Source organism: Lissotriton helveticus, chromosome 12 (assembly GCF_964261635.1).
Source record: "Lissotriton helveticus chromosome 12, aLisHel1.1, whole genome shotgun sequence".
NCBI classification, from domain to species: domain Eukaryota; kingdom Metazoa; phylum Chordata; class Amphibia; order Caudata; family Salamandridae; genus Lissotriton; species Lissotriton helveticus.
In genome coordinates this window covers 576,663,403-576,687,272 of record NC_136073.1, presented here as the reverse complement: position 1 = coordinate 576,687,272, position 23,870 = coordinate 576,663,403, and the positions used below count along the sequence as shown (strand labels likewise).

The window sequence follows — 23,870 nt, the reverse complement described above, 5'->3', positions numbered from 1 at the left end:
AGGTTACATAAGTATGGATTGCGGAAGGACTCGAGGTGCCAAAGATGAGGGATGGGTGACGCAGATTTTGTACACATGGCGTGGTACTGTGGAGATATAGCCAGATTCTGGCTAGAGGTAACGAAGCTGCTGAGTAAAATGGTAGGAATTGAGATACAATGCACTATGCGAGTATGTCTTCTAAATATAATACAAAATATGACAGCAAAAAAACGTAAATTCTGTGTACTGGCGCTATTGCTAGCGAAGAGACTTATAGCGATATGTTGGGGGGGTAAGAAAATGCAGCGAACGAAACAGTGGATCAGTGATATGGTATACTGTAAAGACAATCTAAAACTGTATGAAGAAGAATTGCCACTGCGAACACGACCTAAAGACTATTGGCACTATTTAGTGGGCTACCTGTCAGGAGAAGATGAACAGTCAGAGTAAAAACCGATGTATCAGGGACTAGGTGAGACGTAAAATGCCTGTCAAGAATTCTTCTATTGGATACGGAGTGTACTAATGCAGTTCAGTTGTATGAGGCCCATCTGCCTAAATGTTGGACATCATGTGTCCTTTGTTGTTTTCATGAAATGGCAATAAACAAAAAACAAAACAAAAAGCAAAAACAAAAAAACTGTTGGATTTGTGGGTGAGGAATAAAAGCATCATGACTTTAATTCATTTTCTCCTGGCAAAAACGCTCCATCTGATATTTGCAATGGTGGCACTTGTAGCCGCGACCTGTGCAGGTAAGAGCGGTGGGACCGGGTTTGGGGGGGATTCGACAGACGACCAAGAGGGAAAATTAAATAAATATTTAATTTTCCCTCTTTGTCTGTCGAAACCCCCCCACAACACTGTTACCTGCACGGGCCATGACTGGGCACTGATAAAAATCATTTTTTTTATGATCAGGTATGCACTTGAAGGACATCTGTGTTTTCAGTACAAATATTACCGCAGTGTCTTATTGTAATTAGTATCCTTCGTCGAAAAGTCTTATCGCAGGGACTACTTGTCTGGTAAGAAATTTAACAACAAGTGTTCTCATTACAAACCTAAGTAAAGTTCCTAAGACAAACATTTTGTTGATAAAGCTGGACACCAAACAGACAAACATTTAATTAGTAAGGGGTTTTTCAACATTAAAAACATATGAAATCACTTAAAAGCAGCAACACAAAGCAAGGTAAATTGACATCTTAAAGACCACATTGACATATTTTTTTAATTGACATATTTTTTGAATCCTCTACTAATCGATCTATATAAGCATGTATTCATAAGCATAGCTGCAAATGAACGAAATCATGAGTAACACCCTCAACCAGTTCTAGTTTTTTGGCCAACAGAGGTTTGCATTGTGGGACCTATATTTTTGATTTTTACAGTTATAAATATGGGTTTAATGTCCCAGCAAGCAAAAGGATCTTCGCAGGGTTGCCTGAATATAAATTGTTGGCCTTTGCTTTTGTGTGTTGCTTGCATACCTATGTGTGTGTTGCCTGTGTGGCTAGGTGAGTTGGATTTGTATGCAAAGAACTTGAAACAGTTTTTGTTTGCTTGAATGTGCGTGTCCTTGTATGTTGAGCACTTCTTGTATGCATGATACAAAAGACAAAAATATTGGCTTTCTCTGTGTTTGTTTGAATCCTGTTGTTAATTTTGTCCCCATAAATCCTGCTAACTGGCAGCTCAGTGTAGTACTTTGAAAATGTATTTATGTTCCTCCTGACTCTAGGCAACCTTTCTCCCTCCACCTAACACCCAATGACAAGTCTTATTTTATGACCCTCAGCTGTTGGGGGCTCTGCTACTAAATACACTCAATGACTTAATCCGAGATTAATGGTTTGTAAAAACATTACTTTGTTATTTTTATTACTAGAACCAAAGAAATGAAGTTGCAGGTAAGAAGTTTTCAAACTTGCTTGCAATGGTAGAGTGGGACACCCAAAAAGTGGCTGTTCGGGGGCACTGCTTGGGGGCCACGTGGAACATACGCAGGACGCTCTCAGCCCCCCTTGCGCACCTAGAAGCTGGGCTATTGCACTATGAGCGGGAATGGGAGGGAGGGGGTAGGCACTCACACAGGCTGGGGGACCTCTGCACCCAACACACAGAGCTTTTGGAGTGGTTGAGATGCCACAACTACGCGACGCACACGGCCAGAACGCACGCCAAAGCAGATAGAGCGGGCCGCCTACTGGCTTGGTGATAAGACAAGAGGGGCGCTTTGCCCCGATAGGAGCACTCCGCACAGCAGGCGGAATGCTGGTGTATACGCAGCGCGAAATCCATCGTGCCCTAACAGATCATTATAAACAGCTATATAGGGCCTAGGGAATTGGCCCCAGTCACCTCCTAGAGGAATTCTTGGACTCTATCCATTTGCCCACGGCCACCGAGGAGCAGAAAGAGATGCGTAATGGGCCTCTCTCATTAGAGGAAATTGGGGAGGAGATCCAGTCAATGGCATCTGGGAAAACCCCGGGACCGGATGGCTTGCCTGCTGAGTACTATAAAGCTTACTGTGAATCCCTGGTGCCACTACTTCATAGGTTATATAATGCAGCAGTGGAGGAGGGATCGTTGCCCCCTTCCATGCTGGAGGCGTTCCTGGTCTATCTGCCTAAACCCGACAGGGACCCTATGACACTAGGCTCATATAGACCCCTGGCGATGCTTAACGTGGCTTATAAGATCCTTGCAAAAGTGCTGGCGGAACGGTTAGCGCCGGTGGTATCCCACTTAGTCCATGCTGACCAGAATGGATTTGTCTCTGCGAGGTCCACGTCATTAAACCTCAGGAGGTATTTCTGGATGGCAGGGTGAGGGAGTTAAAATGTGCTTATGGTTTCTGCAGCCACTGTTATTGTTTCTAGTTACATATATATATCATCTGTTTGCATGCCCAAGATGTAGGGTCGGCACCGGACCGCATAGACTATTGTGAGGTTAACACACCGGTCCTCAATGGTAGCTTCAGAGACTGCATCAGGACTAGCGAAAAGTAGCACAGTTAGCTCCTGGGTGAGCACATATTGTTCCGTTCACAGTAAAGTTCGGACGCATGTAAAATAATGTGGCTGTGCGCTAATGCACTTCCGAATAACCTGTACATTACTGTGAGCTTCTATATGTGATGCTTGGGATGTCAAGTGTAAGCTTAAAACAATAAAAACAGATTTGACAAAAAAAAAAGTTTTCAAACTCGCAATACTTTTCAATGCAGTAAATGAATACTTAGTGCAGGACTTCCATCCAGAAAGATAAACACAGTTTTTAGAAATAGCAGTACTTTGCAGGTCAAGAAAAATACATACTTCGTGTAATAAATAAATAAATAAATAAACTGAGAAATGTAATCCTATGGGTGGAAAACAAGAATGCAATTTCACAGGTAAGTACTTTACTCACAAACCCTGTCTTCAGGGTTGCCCCTAAATACTCCATTTCGGGATGTTACAGGAGCTGGAAGGTAGTATAGCCAATGGGCTACTTACCTTTAGGGTAACTACATCCTTTGTATGTCCACCCCCTTTGGGAACGGGACATATCGCTAGATTCCTCCAAAACAATATGGTGAATTCTCAAAGGAGGGGTCACCAGCTCAGGACACCTTAGGGGTGGCCCTGGCTGAGAGGAGAGACACCTCTTCCTCTTACTAATTTTCCTGCCGATTTTGCCGCCAAAAAGTGGGGCTTGATCAGGGTGGTGGACATCTCCATTAGCTCGAGAGGCCCTGGTCAGCATAATAAAGGACAGGGAGCCTCTGAGGCTCACCGCCTTTCAATACTGTTTGTGCTTGGGAGTAGGTGTGAGGCACTTCCACCTAGAGCTGGCTTTGTTTCTGACCCACAAGAACAAAAGTCTCCCACGTCAGGGCTCAGCAACATTTGTAGAAGTGGCAGGCTGGTGCAGACCAGTCAGGCACACACTAGTGGTTTGGTAGGTTTTCAGTGGGCACCTCTGAGGTGTCCTCTGAGTGCATGTATTAATTAATCAAACACTGGCATCAGTGTGGGCTCATTAATCTGAGATGTTTAGTACCAAACTTCTTGGGACTGTGTGAATCAATCATGGAGCTGTTGAATTTGTATTGACAAGCTCCCGGCCCATGTACTCAGTATGGCTTCACCACACACTTATAATGTCTAAGAATAGACTTAGACACTATAGGGCTATATCTGCTCATGCAGTTATACCCTCACAAGAGGTATAGTGCACCCTGCCTCAGGGCTGTAAGGTCTGCTGTAGAGGTGACTTACCTATGCTTGCAGTGCTGGTAGACCTGGCACGTCGACTCTTCACTTTTGTCTGCACCAAAACACGCATGCTGCTGTGGCAGTATGCCTGTGATGGGTGAGGGGTCCCTTAGGGTGGCATAATGCATGCTGTAGCCCTAAGAGTCTCTCTCTAGTCACAAGGCGCTTGGTACCACTGTTACCTTTTACAAAGGACTTTTATGTAGGCCAGAGGTGTGCCAATTGTGGAAACAAAGGCACAGTTTTGGGGAAAAAAACAGGCACTGGGAACTTGGTTAGCAGGAACCCAGTGCACATTCAGTCAAAGCGCATTAGAATCAGGCAAAAAAAGGGGGGGTAACCATGCAAAAGGGCCACTTTCCTAAACAACTTTGGTGCATGTGTCACCATGTCAGCCATAGACAGCTCTCAAACACGTTTCACTCGCACAATTCCGAATTTGAAAGTTAATACTGAAGCCTTGTAAAGCCTTTCCTCTAGTACGTTTCCCTTAACCGTTTAGACTTGATTCCCTGATTCAATAATATCACGAGAACATCACCCCTTCTTCTGATGGCAGCTATTTCGCCCGTGTCTACATTCAGCGGTATTCCTGGCCAAATATCACATATTCAAAAACTGTTAGAATCACCCTTGATTATGTTTAGTGTGGCCAACTATCTTGTTGCTGCTGTTAGGATTAGGAGGAGGAGAATGAAAATGTAATATTGGGGTTCAAGCTAGAGGTTAAATTGTTCGTACATATGGTAATTTTATTTTGTAAATATTTTAATGCTTTGTTTTAAATTTTGTATATATAATGAATTTCCACTGTATGAATTTTAATGCTTCTGTAAATTGTTCTTGATTGTAGCATGCTTTTATGATTTTTAACTAAATCGAATAAAGTGGTTTTGACTTGACTTGATATTCAAAAACTGGTGTCCTCAAAAATAAAATTCAAACCGAAGTTCCTAAAGTGCTTCTAAAAATCATTAAAGCTTTATTGAAATGGACATGACGCTGTTCTTTCACCTTAGTAGAGTGAATGGACTTGTGACTGGGTGGTGCTCGAGTCTAAGGATAATTCAAGACAGAGGAAACAAAGGAGAATCCTAACGGTGACTGGGTTTAGGAGATTTGATGTTACTGTAACTGTCCGGCTGTGTTTTCCATCTTACTGCTGAATTAACATATTCTCTCCAATCTCATGCAAGCTCCTCCCCTTTTCCACCACCTTCGTCCCAGCATACTCCTTCCTCTTTCCTCCTCTTACGCTCTTTCCTACATTATCCAATCTCTTTGGTAAGAGACCCCTTTTGTTCAAGACACACAGCTGTTTTCAAAATGTCTTCCTACCACCTTGTTTGAAATTTCTTGGGAGACCAAGATGGACTCTTCTTCCGCTTGTGCCAAGTGCTGCAGCTGTGCCTAGGCATTCTGTGATGTCATAACAGGATGACCTCTTATGAAGGCTGTGTGTGAGAGGGCCAACTTGCCTGTAAACAGAAGCTGCCCTGTGCACTCTGAATGATTCAATCTCGCAGTAGCACATTTTGTTCTTTTTTATAGAGCCCAGGAGTCAGGACGCCATAATATCGGGACAGCTGATCACTGGAGAAAGGAGAATCCATCACTTTGGGTGATCTGCAAAGATGGCTGAATACCAGGTGGATGGGAGATGGGGACAGTGGGGAGGCAGGGAAAAACTACAGCCCAAGTGCAAGACTCACATGCTCGCTGGGGTGAAAGAGGTGATGTACCACCCGCGCCTGCCCACCATACGACAAATGGAAGGTGATACCCTGGCTGGAAAACTTAGTGACGAGCACTCAAGAACCACCACCTGCTGCACGAAAGGTAAGACAGGCTAATATGGTCCTTGAAGAATGAGTCAAATAGTGAGGAGAGCAGAAGAGAGACCAAGGAAAGATGGTGGTGTGTAGAAAGAGAAAAGCAGAGGGTGAGGTATTCTAAAAGGTTGTAGGAGACAGGTGGTGGGGGGGAAAATGAACAGAAACTTTAGAGCGATGATTATTTGTATGAAAGTGACCACTATCCACAAGTATGTAAAACAATCTTCCTTACTGTCTTCCATCAAGTAAGCACATAGGTAGTTACACATGTCACCGGGTTATAGAAGGTTTTTTCTACAGTCTCTTCCCTCAGGTACTATCACCTCACCATCATCAGCCTTATATAGTCTCCTCCTATATACAGACACTAGCAGAACTCAACCAAGACACACCTCTTCCTTCCTTAGCAAAAGCTGCAGGCACGTGGCACAGGTCACGTCTCAGTAGGAACTCCCGGCCTGGTCCTTCAGCCTCTTCAACTTTATAACTACTTGTAGACACAAAAATGCATACCTGACTTCCAATCCACAAGACACCACCACCCCACAGGACCACCGCAGCACCAGCTAAGGCCGATCGCACCTCCCTCCTTGCGGATATCACTAGACAAAAGAAATTTGTCTTTGAACAACCACTGCAAGCTTAGGACACTCAAACCATTTCTACAGAAGTGCTTCCCTGTTGGAGAGTGGATTAACTCGCCCTCAAACATACAGGTAAATCTGCAGTAAACACCATTTAGAGCAGATTGGGCTATTCCAATTCCTTAAATTCCACCTGGCTGCACAGTGCAGCCCACCTACGTAAGTTCAGCAGCCCCCAGCAAACAAAAACACGACGCATACCTCCAAAAACCCCCAAACATTTCCATTACAGAACATCCGATCTTTCACAGCACAGAATAGATTGCAACCCGCTTACATCACATGATGTCTCGCAGTTCATACACAGAACAGATTACCATACAGAAGAGTGTCTTTCAACCCTCCCTCCAAAGCACAAGTCATCTGTTAATCTTCATACAGCAGGATATGTCCCTCACGCTTCCTACACACACAGTGTCTTAACACTTCTACCACAAGGACCCTTCTGGCCTCATACAAAAGTGGTATCCCTAGTGAACACATAGCACAGGATGGCTGTAAACCACGGAGCTCAGCAGAGGGTGTTTCTCAACCTCAATATTGCACAGGTTGTCTCTTGATGCTCGTGGACTGAACCTCTTTCTACCCCTGAGGCGCGTACAGGGAGAATAGGTGAGAGTGGGAGCGCTGAAGCTGAGAAGGGGGGAGGTAGCAAGAGAAGCCAACCTCATGTCCACTGCAGAGGGAGCAGTGGAAAAATCATGAAAGGTGTTGCTGAAATACAACAAACCATGGGAGAGGCAAATTAGAGATCCATAATAAGGGAGGAGGCGAGAGGAGATGTTCAGCGGGTGGGAGCAGGTGTTACAGCTCTTTACAGCTGGGAGGTGCTGTGAGGAGGGATCTGCTGCCCTCATTGGTCAGTATCAAAGATCCTATGACATGAGGTGGTGGATATGGTGAAGACCTGTTCGACATGGGGATGGCAGCGCAAATTCTTAATGGGTTGTTTCTTACGAGTGCCTGGGTTGTGGTTAGTTGATACTAAGAGCTAGTTTGTCTGGGACATGCAGTGGAAGCTCAGCTCTTGGCTAAGCGTTTCCTGGTCGAGGGTGGGAAGGACTTCTCAGAGTCACCATGTCTGATGAGCAGCTCGCTGCTGGGGACAGCGGAAACATGGGAGAGATGGCTGTTGACTCGGCTACGATGGACTGCTTAGTACAGTTAGAATCATAGGGGAACCCGATACCCCCTCAGGAGTCTGTCCATCGTTACAACAGGGAACAAAGGATCCCTAGGGATAATGACTGCAAGCAAGTTCAGCTGATTTAGAGAAATCCCTCACATTCAGTGTCTCACTCCATCTCCTTAGCAGTTATGTTGTAAAAAAATGTGGGTTCACAAAACAAAAAATCTTGAAGAGTGCTCAAAACATGCATGTATTCCACATACAATTAGAGTACGGAAAACCAAACAAGGGAGTGAAAGTTTGTCGAGAAGTACTGTGTCTAGATGGTAACTTCCTTATTCATTATACAATTGTTCTTTACAGAAATGAACACATATTGTATAGCTAGTGGCTCTCAGAATGCTGTGTGCACTTGTATACTTAGCTGCCATTGGCAAGATAACATGTTTATCCTTAGAAAGGAGGACAGTGGGCATCATAAATATGGTATACAAGTATAGTAATATTACCCACAATACTGCGACATAGACCAGAGGTGTTGGTGAAAAATATACTGCGCACAAAGAAAGCCATGGTGACCAATTATGCTAAAACAAATTCTTATCGAGGGAACGATAACCCCATAGATTTACAAGACTATCTGGTGCTGAATAAATTCCATACACAGGCTTGGCCAATGACCTAAAATATCAAGGTAATAGTGGGAGCTTCATTGTTAAGCCCAGAGTGTCAACTACTCAATCACTGCTTCGCAAAACAAAAAGTCTTTAAACGTGCCCAAACCACGCATTTATTCCACATACAATTATAGTTATAAAATGACAGTACAAATATAGTGTGAAGCACAGGGTTCAGATGCTGTCAGTACATTAATTATATAAGAGATAAAGTACCTCCTGCCGTACATTATAAGGATATTGGAAGTCACAAAGGAGTTCCATAACCAAATAAAAGAACAAGACCAAAGACTGAGTTCCTTTATACGGGTACGGAACTCTGAGGTGATATGCGATATCCTTATTGTGTACACCAGGGTGTACTTTATCCCATATAATACATGGTCACCACATCACCTTTCCCACAAATCACTTAAAATGTTGGTGCGTAGCTCTTTCATATGAAAAAAGAAGCATGTTTGTAAACATAAAGGATACAAATAAAACTTCTAGTGCAAAATTAAACACATCAAAATCCTGTTAGATATTTTTTGCACACAGATATTAGAAACAGTTCAATTCAAGTCAGTTTTTTTAAATAAGTGAAAAGTTGCAGTAGCTCAGAATGTGTATAAACCTGCAGAAATATTCTAGCTCTTCCCAAACTATATAAGGAAAACCAAAAATAACCAGGTTATCTGTGTTTGATATTGCAAGCTTGAAAAATTGACCAGAAGAAAGAAAAGCATCATTCAGTTTTAGTTGCTAAACAGCTGCTTCAATTATGCGCCGTGACCTCACCAGCCTTTTAGCAGGCTGCTGGCAACAGGCATTGTGTAATCACTTATAATAGTCAAGTTCTGATGTCTTTTCTTTATATTTGGAGACTGGGTGGGTCACAAGTCTCCGATTACAAAGAAATTTAGAGACATGCGAATATACAGGTGTTACAGAATCCTATTTATTATACACATTTTATTTACAGATTGTCAGTAATATTCGACACCCATTACTGACATAACAGACGTGCTTCTCTATCTCTCTGCCAAACCTCTACTAATTGGTAAGCCAGTCCATGCTTGACTACGTTCACAAATGACTGAGTCGTTCACGCTGTGGGAATAGCGACTTAACTAGGTATAGACGTTTGAGAGAAGTTCCCAAAAGATGAAGGAAAGCTCTGCAATTTATTCAATAATTGATGTTTTTATAATTCACTAAGGATTCTTTATAATTTATTATTTCATGATTTATTCACCATGGCTATGTTTGCGCTCTGTAGTTTCTCATGAAATCTTCCTGTTTATGTTACAAAATTGTGGGTAATATTACTAAATACTTTATTTGGATCTACAAGGACCAAAATGTCAACTTACTCTTGACTAGCATTCTATTCTCTATAGCTGTTGTGTAAGCCAACTCAAATTTCATATGAGCTCAATCCTGTAACTAAGATGTGCATCTTGAATATTTTGACACCTTCTGAGCATTGTACTTCACATGTCCATTCCACTCAATTGTGTTGAGGGCCATAGTTTTAGGTTTAAATCGCAGTTATTCACCACAGATCAGAAACACATGATATACAGTTAAGAAATTGAAAACATCTATAGTGCAGAGAGCATCTTTTTTACCTGAGATCTCACTGGAAACTAATTTAAACATGTATTATCTTGCTTTGTCTAGTAACTATTGCAACTCTCTCCTACCAAAAGATAATTCTGGTTAATCTTCGGGGTTCGAGGCGGAAAAAAGAAACACAAAGTCTAGTTAACTGACGTCAATGTCATCAACCTTTATGAACCGCTAAACATAGCTGCAGGGTGATGATACAAAATATAGACTGTATCACCTCTCGGGTGATTAGTGCACTATAGATATTAACATAACATCTCCGGCCTTCACTTAAGAAGGGTTCAGTTCATATCCCACTGGAGATCAGTAGGACAAATCCAGTATATCTCAGGCATTTCAGGGTGGAGCTCTATTTCGAGCCACCTTCACTAATGCAAGAAATGTCTTGGTGGCCTCAGGATCTAGAAAAATAGATACCTTGCCAATGCTTTCAATTGGCCAATCTCAGATCCGAAAAGTGTATTTTCTGAAGCCGCCCATCCTGATGGTCCTCTTCTTTGCCACAAATTTAGTGATAAGCTCCTTTTGTCTGCTATCTTCCAGTTCCATCTAAAGTTATGCAGTGATGTAATACTCTCTCTAAATCAGGAGTCCCAAGTTCCAACAAGAACTACCATCATTATAAAATGCTGAACCCTGCTTTCAAATCACTGCCTTCAGGTAGAACTGAGACACCCAGGTGGCCGTGGTCTCTTTTAAAAAATAATCCACTTTATTCTTCAGATGTGCCGATGACATGAACACAAAGTCAGGGAATCTAGGTGAAGTCTGTAGAGCTTACTGCAAACTGAACCTCCACTGTAGCAGTCACACTACGTTTAATGTTGTGAAATTGCTGCTCCAGAGACTGAATTCTCTGTTTAACTCACCTACAAGTCATGTAAAATCTCCACCTGTAAGAGATGCACCCCGTCCCCAGTTGATAATCAATATCACTCCAGGAACATGAGGCCTTAGACTGATGGGAAGAACATCTTCCTTGGTCTCTAGATATTTTTTTTAGATCCCCATGGGCTCTTCAAATCAAGCATGGCAGTGAGATCTCCTGCGGGTCTCCCAGTATCCATTTATGCTGGAAGGAACTCATCTGGCCGATAGGGCAGTGTATTCCCTCTATAGTTTGTGGCAACGCCATATGGCAGATCTCCGCCATCTAGCCGTGCCCAGGGCTCTCACCTCACTGTGTGGCAGCTGTTGGGCCCAAGGTTGCCTGGTCCCATTGTATGGCCGCTGCAGGCCCAGGGCTTCAGACTCCCTCCCTTTCCTGCTCTGCATCAGGTCATCGACTGCAGAGGGTAGGTCTGAGGCCAGACCTGTACCCGAGTCTCGGTCATATATGCAGCCATCTTTGAGCTCGGTAAGCTCGGACCTCTACTATAGTTTTATATGGAATACATTTATTTTTTGAGCAGTCTTGAAACCTGTTTGAATGCAGACCTAAACTATTTTTCAGTACGTATTGGTCTGGAGATACGTTCGTGGTTGAAATCATTATCCTTAAGGATCCTCTGGCTTTCTACTGTTTTACTGACTAGGGGCAAGGGTCTCTTGATCAGTCTGAACAGGATCCTATCTGCCAGTAGCTAGAGATGATCTCCAAGGGTCCTTTAGTCTGCTGAATGACTGAACATTTCTGTCTGTTGATAGGAGGAGAGAGCACCCTTTGACTCTTTAGAAATGGCTGGTGATGAGAGAATGATCTTGTTAAGATGAGACAACCCTTGTCTCCTGGTGGCTGAAGTCTCTTGGGAGCGCATTCCTATCCACTGTGACCTCCCTGACTGTCGCTTCTGTTTCCTGCAGATGATTTTGAACGCTCGTCCTTCACAGTTCTTGATGCTCCCAAACGGCGCTTCGCGTCCCAGGTGAGTCACATGTGTTAACCATGAGTATTATTGGCCCTGTAGATCATTCCAAGACACAGGGGAAATATTTATGTTTATTAACACACTTTGCCAATCAGTATAGCTAAACATACCACAACTTTTATATCAATCAATTTGCAAACTAAGAGTTCTCTTGAGAGTATGAACTGGAGTTTCAGACAGTTTTTTTTTTAACAAAAGACAGAAATTGTCAAGAATCAGCCATTGTAAAATCAAAGGGTTGTTTTCTCTTTTACCCGCTTAAGTAGCCCTCCTGAGTATAGCAAAGGTTACACGTAGTAGGCATGTAAGGCATATACACTAGTGCGCATCCCATATAACAGCAGTTATAATCAACATTTCCAAGTATAAACGGTCAAAGCTGCATAACTGTATAACAATGGGTATACTAGAATCAACTGTTTGTACAGTTTATTTTTAGTTTCATAACAATCAACTGAAAAATGTACCCCAAACCTCTCCCTCCCTCCCTCCCACACCCTCCATGTCTGTGCGTTATAGGGGTTACTTGGGTCCTGATGGGACAATTTTTAATGTTTCTGGAGGGGTCCTATAATCTCTACTGTTATAGTAAATGGTTGTCCTGGGGTTACGAGGGGGAATAACTCTGATAGCCCACTGTCTTTTTTCCTTTTATTCATTTCCTCCTTTATGTGGCTAAGACGTCTACTGGTGGTATGAGCTCAGTTTGTTCAAGCTCCTGTAACATTATATCCGATTCCATGGAAATACATTTTTTGCGGAGGCCTTTGGACTCCTCAGTCCTTAAGGCGGCACTTTATGCCTTTCCCCATTGTAGCAAATCATTTTGCCAACCAACCAAGGAAGGGCACCGGGGGGACTTCATCTCATAGTGAGTCCCCGAATTGCGAGTATAAGTGCTAGATCTTGAAATTTTAATTGTACCTTTTGAGCACTAATGCGTCTCCGCAGTCCCACCAGACAGGCCAGGATATCATCCTGAATTGGAAGGTTAGTGATATCAGCTAGAACTGTATGGATACTCATCCAGTAACCATAAAGGCAGGGGCAGGACCAGAGCATATGTGGAAAGTCCGCGGCCTGTCTAAAAGCGTTGTGGTCTAACAAGTGGTTCCCCTCAAAAAATGCTTCGATGGTTTCTATCCCATTGCCCATCCAGGCACGGGTCGTAGTCTTCGTCAGTCTTCCCTGGGGAGTAAGGATACCTAGAAGAGGAATGTTAGCGGAATACGGGGTGGTAGTGGATGTGTATGCAAGTGCTTTTTTCCAGCATTGCAATGCTGTTTGTAATAAAGGGAGGCTATTAACAGGAATTTTGGCCTTAGATAGGATGAGGAAATGCAAATTACCACAGTCCAAGTCTTTTTGGGTATATCCTATTTCTTTGAGGTTTTTCCAAAAGGACAGCCATTGGAGTTGGCATGCGTGATAATACGCTTTGAAGTTGGGGACTCCTAGACCACCAAGTTTAGGTGCTAGTTAACGTTTCTGTAGGCTTATTCTTCTACGGGCTTTACACCATACGAGTTCTATCAAAAGAGTGTTTAAGATATTAAAAACAGGTTGCGGAACAATGATGGGCAGATTTACAAAATAGTATAGCAGGGGGGGTAGCATTACCATCTTCGAGATGGCTATGTTTCCCACTATCGAGAGAGGCAGTGAGGTCCAGAAGGCAGTGCTGGCTCGTAGAGCCGCTATGGCCTTCATTAAGTTGCCCTCCAATTGATCCTCTGTATGCCTATAACTTTGGATTCCTAAATACTTGAATGTAGTGTGGGCCACAGGTAGCATATGTGTGCCAAATTGTATGTTTTTGGGGTGCGTCCCTTGTCTAAAAGAAATATGCCAGGGATTTGTTAGGATTAAGGGCAAGGCCTGAGATTTGTTCAAAATTTGCTAATATATCAGGGAGGGGTGAATGATCATCCGTTAGCTCTTGGAGGTATATTAAGATATCGTCCGCATAAATCGATATCAAGTGTGGTGTGCCGTCGATGGGATTACCAAGATCGTACGCTGATCTTCTAAGCGCCACCGCTAAAGGTTCTAGTGCCAGAACAAACAATAGTGGAGACAACAGACATCCTTGTCGTGTACCCCTGTGGATCTTATATTGGTCTGAGATATGTCGCCCAGTGCGGGCTCTGGCTGTGGGGGAAGTATATAATAAGCGTATCCATTTAAGATAGATATCGGGGAAACCAAAGCGTTGTAGTGCTGAAAACATATAATCCCAAGAAAGGGAGTCGAAGGCCTGTTGGAGATCAAGAGACAGACATCCGCATTCTGGAATGCAGAAGGGGTAGCAGACATTACATAATGGAGTTGCCTCGTATTAATGGATGTACTGCGATTTGGTAAGAATCCGCACTGGTCACTGTGTATGAGGGTTGTAAGATAGGGTTGTATGCGGTTAGCAAGTGCCTTGCTTAGGATTTTATATTCGGTCGCCAACATAGAAAGAGACCTATAAAAGGAGTGGTCCGTGGTGTCTCGTCCTGGTTTAGGTATGGAAATAACTAGTGCTTGCATGGTGGGCAGTGGTAGGTGGCCTATTTCAAGAGCTATCTTATATACCTCTGCTAGTATGGGGACCAGAGTATCGGCGTATGTGTGGTAATATTCGATAGGTAAGCCGTCGATTCCGAGTGTTTTGTTGCGATTGAGGCCTTTTATGGGTGCGCGGATTTCCTGTGGGGTAATGGGACCTCCTATTTCTAGTTGTGTGTCTTCTGAGAGGACCGGGAGGGGCAAATCCTGTAAAATGTTTTCCATTTGGTGGTCTATACATTGTGTATGGACATTGTAAAGGTTACTAAGATACGCGTGAAATGCCTCGTTGATGCCCTTTTGAGTATCTATGGAACGGCCATCTGGGGCGCAGATTTGGGTTTTAATGGGAGGATCAGGTCTATCTCGGACCAGGCGGGCCAAAAGTGTTCCCGCTCTAGCCGCCTCAGAGTGTTTCTTCTTTAGAAAGGCATTATAGTCTATACTCCTTAAAGTTTCAAGGAGTTCGGCATGGCGGATGCGGGTGTCCTGAAGGGCCATCTATCTGTCCTCGTCAGATGCGGCCTCCTGCTCTAAAGTGGCCAGTTGTTGTTCCGTACTAAGTAAACTGCGATGCGTTTCCTGCCTGGCTCCCACTACTTGGCCAATCGCTGCCCCCCTAACCACCACCTTCAGCGCCTCCCACTCTATAAGGTGAGAGGAAGCTGTGTTCCAATTTTCAGTCAGGTAGGTGGTGATGGTGTTTGCAAGTGTGGTGCGGAACGGGGCGTCATCTAAGAGTTGGGGATGCAATCGCCAGGTGGGGACCGAAATAGGCACATGGCCCCAGCTGAGAGTTTGCTCCAGTGGGCAATGATCTAAGAAAGTTTTAGCTAAGTATGTAGTGTTGCTGACCTGTGTGATAGAGGTGTTGGAACACAGGATCCTGTCAATCCTAGTGTGGAGCTTATGGACTGGGGAGTAAAATGAATATTCCATGTGGGTAGGGTGGAGACTTCTCCAAACGTCGGAGAGTGCCCATCCTTGTGTCCAGGCAGTAAACACCTCAGCTAATCTGTGGGAGTTAGTACCATGTAATGGGGGGTGGGATCTATCCATGGCCACATCCAGAACCGCGTTCCAGTCTCCACCCGGTATCCAAGGGATGCCCACCCATCCAAGCAGGGCGTTACCTAGTCGCCGAAGGAATTGATCTTGATCAAAATTGGGAGCGTAAATGCTACCCAGTACGACCAGAGAGCCATCCAGCGTACCTTTTATTAGGATGTATCTCCCTTGCTCGTAAGTACAGCGTTCAATTTCAATGAAGGGGACCCCATAGCGAACCCAGACTGCTGCTCTCCTGACGAAAGCGGAGTAATTGGTAGAGTACAACTGACCTCGCCATTTTTTCCTAGTTTTTTGGGCTTCTGTTTCTGTTAAATGGGACTCTTGTAGAAAAACTATATGGGCTTTACATCATAAGAGAAAGGCATGTATTTGATGCCTCTTTTGAATGGCTCCCATTCCTCGGACATTCCAGGTGATTAGACTATAGGACCTAGTGGTTCTGCATGCAGGCATGTGCAGTTGTGTTCTGTAGAGCTTTCCACAGGGGATAGCCTGACTTTAAAGGCAGACCAGGATTTTCCTTTCCCAAAAACAAGAACGAAACATGGCGCAGAGCTCGAACTGCTCCGGGCCCAATAATAAGGTATAACTGTTGCATAACCAATAAAGGTGCATACGCTACAGGGGGTGCGTTGCCAACAATCTCTACCCTCATTTTCTTATTTCTAGTGTCCCGACTGCTCTACGGAGCCCACGGGGGGGGGTGGAACATACTCAGGGTTGCGCTTGTAGGGTACCGTAGGTGGACCCCACTATGCGTCTGCGGTGGCCATCCGTACCCGGCCCCAGGCCGCAAGGTGTGTATCGTAGCAGCAAATGGAGGGGTCGACTAATCTGCTTAGTATAGTGCTGCATTAAGACCTGCTGCAATGACAGGTATATTTCAAGAAAAGTAACATCATCTGAATGATCCATTATGAAAAGAATACAGCTTTCTTGTATAATTTCATAGTCCGTCTGGGAGGATTGTAGCGGGGATGGGTTTGGAGCTGGATGAAGGGTGACACTCATCTAGACACCAAGTTAGTTGTCTATCAGCTCATCAGTGGCTCGTGGGGTAATAGACGGGAAGAGGGTAATGCTGTGATCCTAGTCCAATTGTATCGTACTGTCCTTAGAGTCTGTAAGGATCTGTGCAGTGCCTTCACAAAAGGCATCCACCGTCGCCAGGGCCCCTTCCTGTTCAAGCCTTTGTTGTTCTTGTGTAGGGCTGGCTGCTCCGGTATTTGGAGAAGGTCCGGTGAGCTACCATGTCCCCCTCTCTGCGATCTGTCTCGTCTCTGCGAGGGACGTTCGGAGCCACCTTCACCGCTCGTCTCGATGCCCATAACCTCGAGCCATTCCTCCACGTCCGCAGGGCTTTCAAAGAAGTGAGATTTTTTGTCCTGTATGACTTTTAAGTCGGGCCGGGTATAGCAGGGCATATTTGAGTTGTGCTTTTTGCAGCTTCTTTTTGATTGCATGATATGACGAACGTTGTCTTTGAACCGTGATAGTATAGTCAGGGTATAACGAGATCCGATGATTTTCAAATTGGATTGGTGCTTGTTCTCTAGCTTTTTGAAGGTGGAGATCACGGTCCGTGTAGCTCAATTTTTACTATCCGTGTTCTTGGCAGGGTGCCCAGCCTAGAAAGCTCAGTCGGTATTCTGTGGGCACGCTCCACGCAGAAGAACGGAGATAAACCCTCTGGGGCTTTGTGGTCCTTGAGCCAAGCCTCCATGAACTCTGTTGGACGCGCACCCTCGCTGCGCTCAGGAAGGCCAATAACGCGGATGTTGTTGCATCTGTTCCTACCTTCTGCGTCTTCCACCCGGTCTTGGAGGTCCGTTACCTGTTGCTGAAGACGTTTCATTTTTGTGGTATTCTCGAAGACTTGGGAGTCTATGTTCTTGAGGGTTTGTTCATGTTCCTTGACCGTGTCCGCCAGCTTTCCATGATCAGCCTTGAGGAGAGTGAGGCCAGTGGTGAGCGAACCGATCTGCAGCTCCAAGGCCGCCCTAGACTCTCTGATGTCCTGCAGGATAAGGTCCAACTTGTCAGGAGGGCCCCAGGAAGGCGCGAAGGCAGCCGTCGCTGGCGGGGGAGGTCTTCCAGAGGCCTCCGCGCCAGCAGAGAGGCCCCCCGGTTCCTGCAGTCGCTCCATAGTTTTTCCCCTGTCTCTGACCATAGTAATAGCAGCCAGAGGGCACTGATATAGGATTGCAAGCGTCTTAGGGTCTCGGCAGCAAGAGGGGAGCGGGAATAGAATGGTGGCCCTCTGAAGTCAAATGATCTCTTCTTACGGGGTCTGGGCTGCCAGACGTGACGCGGGGATCCTCCCAGCGCCGCCACGGTCTATCGAAACTAGGGGCCTTCGTAGTCCAGCAAGGGTCGGTATTAGTGCCTCATGCAGCTGTCCTTTCTTTATCAGGGTGCACCACACAGATATTATGGCATCGTTCTTCAGATGAGGCAGTAAGAGGCACTTACAAGAGAGCGGCGTGTGCACAATCGTGCCGGAATGCAATGCCAGGTCTGTGCAGAGCCGCAGGAAGATATCATGGGGGCAGCTATCCACTCACTAGTAACAAGGCCCACCTAATGCAGAGTCACAGGGTCCGGGGGGCGCCGCGTACCTCAGTGTGGCACCAAGGATCGCCTTGTGATAGTGTTCCAGGGCAGTGCCCCTGAAAAAAGGTTTGGATGATTAAACCCTATTATTGTTTTTTTTCTTCTTTTTTTTTCTGTTTTATCTTTAGAGGGCCGGTGGAGTGCAGGGCATCCGGTGTCACGGGCAGGGCGGAGGCAATGTTCCAGGTTTCAGTCGGGCACCCCCGTCACCGCGTGGCCCTTGTCTCAGCCACCGGCGCAATCCAAGGAGCCCACGAGGTCCCCGGTGCGTCACATCCACAGCGAGAGGCTCAAGGAGAAAAGAAGGGCTTTCCGCAGCGCCGAGGACAACCACAGATTCACCACCCAGCAGACGCAACCACAGACAAGGCAGGTTTCTACGGGAGCATCAGCCGCTCCCCAAGAACCCTCCAGGTAAAGGAGGGGTATCCACACAGCCTTCGAGGGTCCCTCACGGGGGGCTCGACTGCGGCCGAGAGCCGCCAGGAACAATGCTCCGCTGGAGGGGGGGAGGGGAGAGTGATTGTCGCAATGCAGGCCCCTCACCGCCAATTTCTCCAGACGCCGCTGACCGCCGCACCGGAGGCACCACCGCAATCCGCCCCTCAGTGTCTGTGATCAGTTGCTCTGCTGAGCGGCTGCACATGGGCCCCCTCTGTGTCCTGACGGATGGTAGCAGGCAGCGTGCCGGGCCGTCTCCGTGTCCTCTCAGTCCTCCACTCCGGGCCGGCCGATCCCGCCGACAGGCCCGGTGTGCACACCTCCGTCCCCCGGGCAGCAAAAAGCTGATTTGTCGGTCAAAATGGTCCGAGGCTCTCGCTGAACACCCGGTAACTCTGGATCCCAGGTTGGGGCGCTCCAAGGCACCGCAGGGTAAATAGATCCAGCCCCCCCCCCCCCCGTGGCCCAGAGCTCTATCGGAACACATCTGCCATTTTAGGCAACATGCCATGCCCCCCAGTTTCAGACTGTTTAAGAGACAAGAGAATAAAGGAAACTAAGTAGTTGACCAAAGAAAGGCAGTTATATTTTATTTTGTCTTAGGCTGCTCAAATGTTTCTTTTTCTTTTGTCTTTTTCTGAGAGTTAGTTTGGGAGGAAGTGTGAGAGAGTAAAGAGACATTAATTGTTTTAACCCCTTCACTGATAGGCCTCCCCCTTATCCCCCATGCTAAGCCTCTTTTTTGGCTATTTGGGGTTGGTCGCCCTTAGGCCCATGTAACGTTTTGTCGACACAGGATGAGAAAACATAATTTTTATTGCACAATTACTTAAAATCATTGCAATCGATTGGTTAAAATCAAGTGGAGAGCACATGCTTTTCAACTCTGTATAAAAAACTTGTAACAATTTATGGTCCTTTTACTCTTGGATTAAAAATTAATTCAGCAGGCACTGGCCGGTACCTGTAAGGGACTCACCAACCCCACAAGCAAGTAAGGTGGATAGGGATGGGACTAAGCACTCTGCCAAGTTGGGGATGCGGGCGGGACTTCGTCCGTGGAGCAGGGGAGCAGGGAGGGGGTGGGGGGGGGGGACGTTGTAAAGTTATGGTTCTTGTTACTGGTCATCACTACCTATGTTAGACACACAGTCACACTACAGGCCGTCCATACCTGGCACTCCGGAACGTATCACTACATGCAGGTAACACCATACTGCTGCACATTAGTATCACTGGTCTTGCCTCTACATGGCACAACATGCACAAGTTGCGCGCACTGAGGGCGCCCCTGCGATGACACCGGTGCCACAGCTAAAACTGCTTACGTGGAATGTCAGAGGACTGGGGGATAAAATTAAAAGAGGTTTGGTATTGCAGACCATCAAACGCCAGGGGCCTGAGTTGGTCCTGCTTCAAGAAACGCACCTGGCAGGGAATACATGCAAGGCACTTGATAGGCGCGGGTATACCATGGCAGTACATGCTGAGTTCACCACGGGCTCCAGAGGCACTGGGATACTCCTAAAAAAAAACCTCATCATTTCTGGTTAATAGTTACAAGATGGACGATCAGGGGCGTTTTGCTGCGCTCTCTGGACAGTGGGAGGGGAAACCCCTCAATGTGGTGTCCGTATACATCCCCCCAGCACTACACTCTACAGCACTGCCAGCACTTGGGCACTTTCTCATTGGCCTCCCGGAGGGTGATATAATTATTGGTGGAGACTTCAATGCTATAGCAGACCCCTTACTGGACACCTTTCCCATAAGGGATCGCCCGAGGGGAGCAGCCACGCTTCCTGGCTTCCTGAGCGCGCTGGGTCTCACAGATGTATGGCGACAATTGAACCCTGCGGCAACTCAATATACGCATTACTCATCCACACATAACAGCCTCTCGCGTATCGATTACTTCTTCTTTTTGGGGGTGGGACTGGGGTCCATGGATAAGCTAGAAATTTTACCCAGGGGCATCTCAGACCACTCCCCAATATCCATCCATCTTACTACCAGAGAAAAGAAGCGCGCCAGAACATATCCGATATACCCCAATTATTTACTGGTCCCGGGAATCAGGAAAAAACTTAAATTGGCCACAAAACACTACTTTAGCGAAAATGCGGGAACAGTCTCCTCACCCACGGTGCTCTGGGAGGCATACAAAACGGTTCTGGGCGGCGCAGCCATAGCAGCAATCACTGGCCATAAGAGAGACTCCAACACTGAACTTGCTAACTTGGAATTGGCACTCCACGCAGCGAACACTGCCCACATGTCGGACCCCACCCCTGACAACACGCACACGTTACACCTACGACAGGAGCAACACCAGGCGCACCTCAAGTCGATCATTCAGGGTCATTTAGCAAACACCGCACACCGAATCTATGACGTGGGAGATAAGGCCGGGAAGATGCTGGCGTGGTTGGACAAAAGGGGCGGCACTAACAGAGGGATACAAAGACTATACGATCGTGAGGGCCGGCTGCAGACACACCCGGACCAAATAGTTCGCACCCTAGCAGGCTACTTTCAGGAAATATACACCCCGGTTCGGTCCGTCACGGAACAGGAGGCACTGGCCTCGCTCGGGCACATCGATATCCCTGAGCTTCCACAAACTGCACAACAAGAACTAGACACAGACTTGACGAAGGATGAGATCCAGTTGGCGATACAGGCACTGCAGTCCGGCAAAGCACTGGGGCCCAACGGGATCCCTGTAGAGTGGTATAAAGCGAGTGCCTCGGCATTGGCCGGCCCACTGTTGGATATGTACACTGACAGCGTAGAGAAAGCGTTACTCCCAATCGATCAGCGCACGGCCACGATAGTAGCCATCCCGAAACCAGACAAACCACCTACTGAATGCACCTCTTATCGGCCCATTTCCTTACTGAACATTGAAGCGAAGATTTTGGCGAAGCTCCTCGCCAGTCGTCTAACCCAGCACCTGAGTACTCTGATACACCCCGATCAATCGGGCTTCATGCCACACAGAAGTACAGCACTGAACCTACGGAGGGTGCATGGGGTGCTGGCGCGGGCACATCGACTCTCGGACCCAGCTGTGATTCTATCACTGGACGCCAAAATGGCGTTCGACATGGTAGAATGGGAATACTTGTTCGCAGTCATGACCCGCATGGGCTTCGGCCCAAAATATCTTGCGTGGGTGCGGTTGCTCTACACGTCACCGGTCGCGCAGGTGGCTGCGAATGGTCACATTTCGCCTCCATTCCCACTGGGGCGCGGAACTAGGCAGGGGTGCCCACTGTCGCCCCTTCTCTTTGCGTTGGTGCTAGAGCCGTTGGCAATTCTGCTTAGGGCAACGCCACTATTCCGAGGCATTACCTGGGAGAGCGGCTGGGAAGACAAAGTCTCCTTATATGCGGACGATATGCTAATATACATGGTCAATCCAACCGAGGGAGTTCCAGCCCTACTGGCGCTGTGCGATGAGCACGGCCGGGCGTCAGGTTATACCCTGAATTGGTCCAAATCCATAATATACGTACTTAAGGGCCCGAACCCACTTCTACATGGCGAATGCCCCCTAACAGTAACGACCACCTCCTTTAAGTATTTGGGAATTTTCATTACCGCTGATGCCGCGGAATTTTATACCAAAAACCTACTGCCACCTCTTGCGCGCTTACGTGCAGACGTTAAATACTGGGCTAATCTACCGTTAACCCTCCTTGGGCGAGCGGCACTGTATAAAATGATGGCTCTCCCGAGGTTTCTATATGTGCTGGAAAACTCTCCATATATAGTGCACCAGCGATATTTTAAGCAGGTTGCTGCGCTGATATCCAGCTTGCTGTGGAGCAATGGCCCAGCAAGGATAGCGCAGGAAAAACTGGTGAAAAGCTGGTACGAGGGAGGAATTGCGTTACCCAATCTCCAATTATATTATTGGGCATCCCAACTTAAAATAATTATTCACTGGATACACACCCCGCGGGGGGACCCCGCATACAAGGCTGACTGGGCACAACTGGGAACAGACGGCATGCTTGCAGTGTTATACAATCCGTCACGTGTGAGGAACCTACTCGGCCCAACATTTCATACAGCGACACTATGGCACACAGCACAATGGGCTGGAAGGGGAAAATAACCAGGATGACGCCACTGTGGGACACTAGAGCGCTGGGTAACTTACGGTCATGTAAGGGTTTCGCGCAATGGGACCACATTGGGATCTCAGTGGTTGGGGACCTCTGGGACAAGGGCGCGGTGATTGCATTTCCACAACTCCAACAACAATATGGCATGGGCTCCACTGAGGCATTCCGATATGGGCAGATCAGACACGCTCTAATGCAGGCAATTCCACCCGACACCACACTCCCTGAATCGTCACCCCTAGAGGACAGGCTGCTGACGGAATTTATGGAGCAAAAAGCGACCTCTCTCACATATAAAAAACTGATTAACAACCTGCCAGAGCCCACTCGGAAGCTTAAGGAGAGGTGGGTTGAGGAAATAGGTGAGATGGATGAAACAGAGTGGAACGAGGCCCTTGCATCACCACGAGAGGTAGGCATATCGGCACGGTTCCGTTTAGTGCAACTCAAGATTTTACATCGCACCTACTACACCAGAACACTTCTCCACAAAATACAAAGGGCACCACACCCTTACTGCCTCAGGGGATGCGGGGAAGAAGGTACTCTGTTTCACACATTGTGGGAATGCCCTCAAATCCAAGAAGTGTGGAGACAGATCATGCGCACAGTCTCCCAGGCCATTGAAGTGTCGGTCCTACCTGAACCCCGTAAATGCCTGTTGAACATCTGGGACACTACTGACCTGAACAGGTATGGACAGCTGTGGGTTACTTTAGCTGCGACTGTGGCGAAACGTGATATCGCACAAAAGTGGGGTGCCCCGGAACTGCCTACGGTGGCTGGCTGGATCAGATATATGGACCTCCTAATGGTGAAGGAAAGGGCAGTTTATGTGCTACGGGCTTGCCCCCGTAAATGGAATAAGGTTTGGCTACCGTGGAACAAATATAGGGGAGAGCCGTGTGCACCCTTGCCGGAAGGTGAGGATTCGGAGTCCGAGGAGGACGATGACTAGACAGTATGGATACATAAACTGTACAATGAGATGGGCGGGAGGGACCGGGTTGCAATTGTACCTGGGAAACAG

The 23,870-nt window shown here is 46.6% G+C and overlaps 1 protein-coding gene across 2 annotated transcripts in view; it reads left to right on the top strand.

Annotated features, from left to right (window-relative positions):
- The window catches only part of SPMIP8 (sperm microtubule inner protein 8), a 314,131-nt gene that overhangs the window by 12,849 nt on the left and 277,412 nt on the right, over positions 1–23,870 (top strand). Inside the window, exons 2-3 of one of the 2 annotated variants that reach the window (XM_078668396.1) lie at positions 5,811–6,098; positions 11,962–12,023. In XM_078668396.1, the coding sequence (XP_078524522.1) occupies positions 5,894–6,098; positions 11,962–12,023 (267 nt within the window). In that variant the 5' untranslated portion in view covers positions 5,811–5,893. The remainder of the gene's footprint in view (positions 1–5,810; positions 6,099–11,961; positions 12,024–23,870) is intronic. The other variant, XM_078668395.1, reaches the window with a different exon arrangement.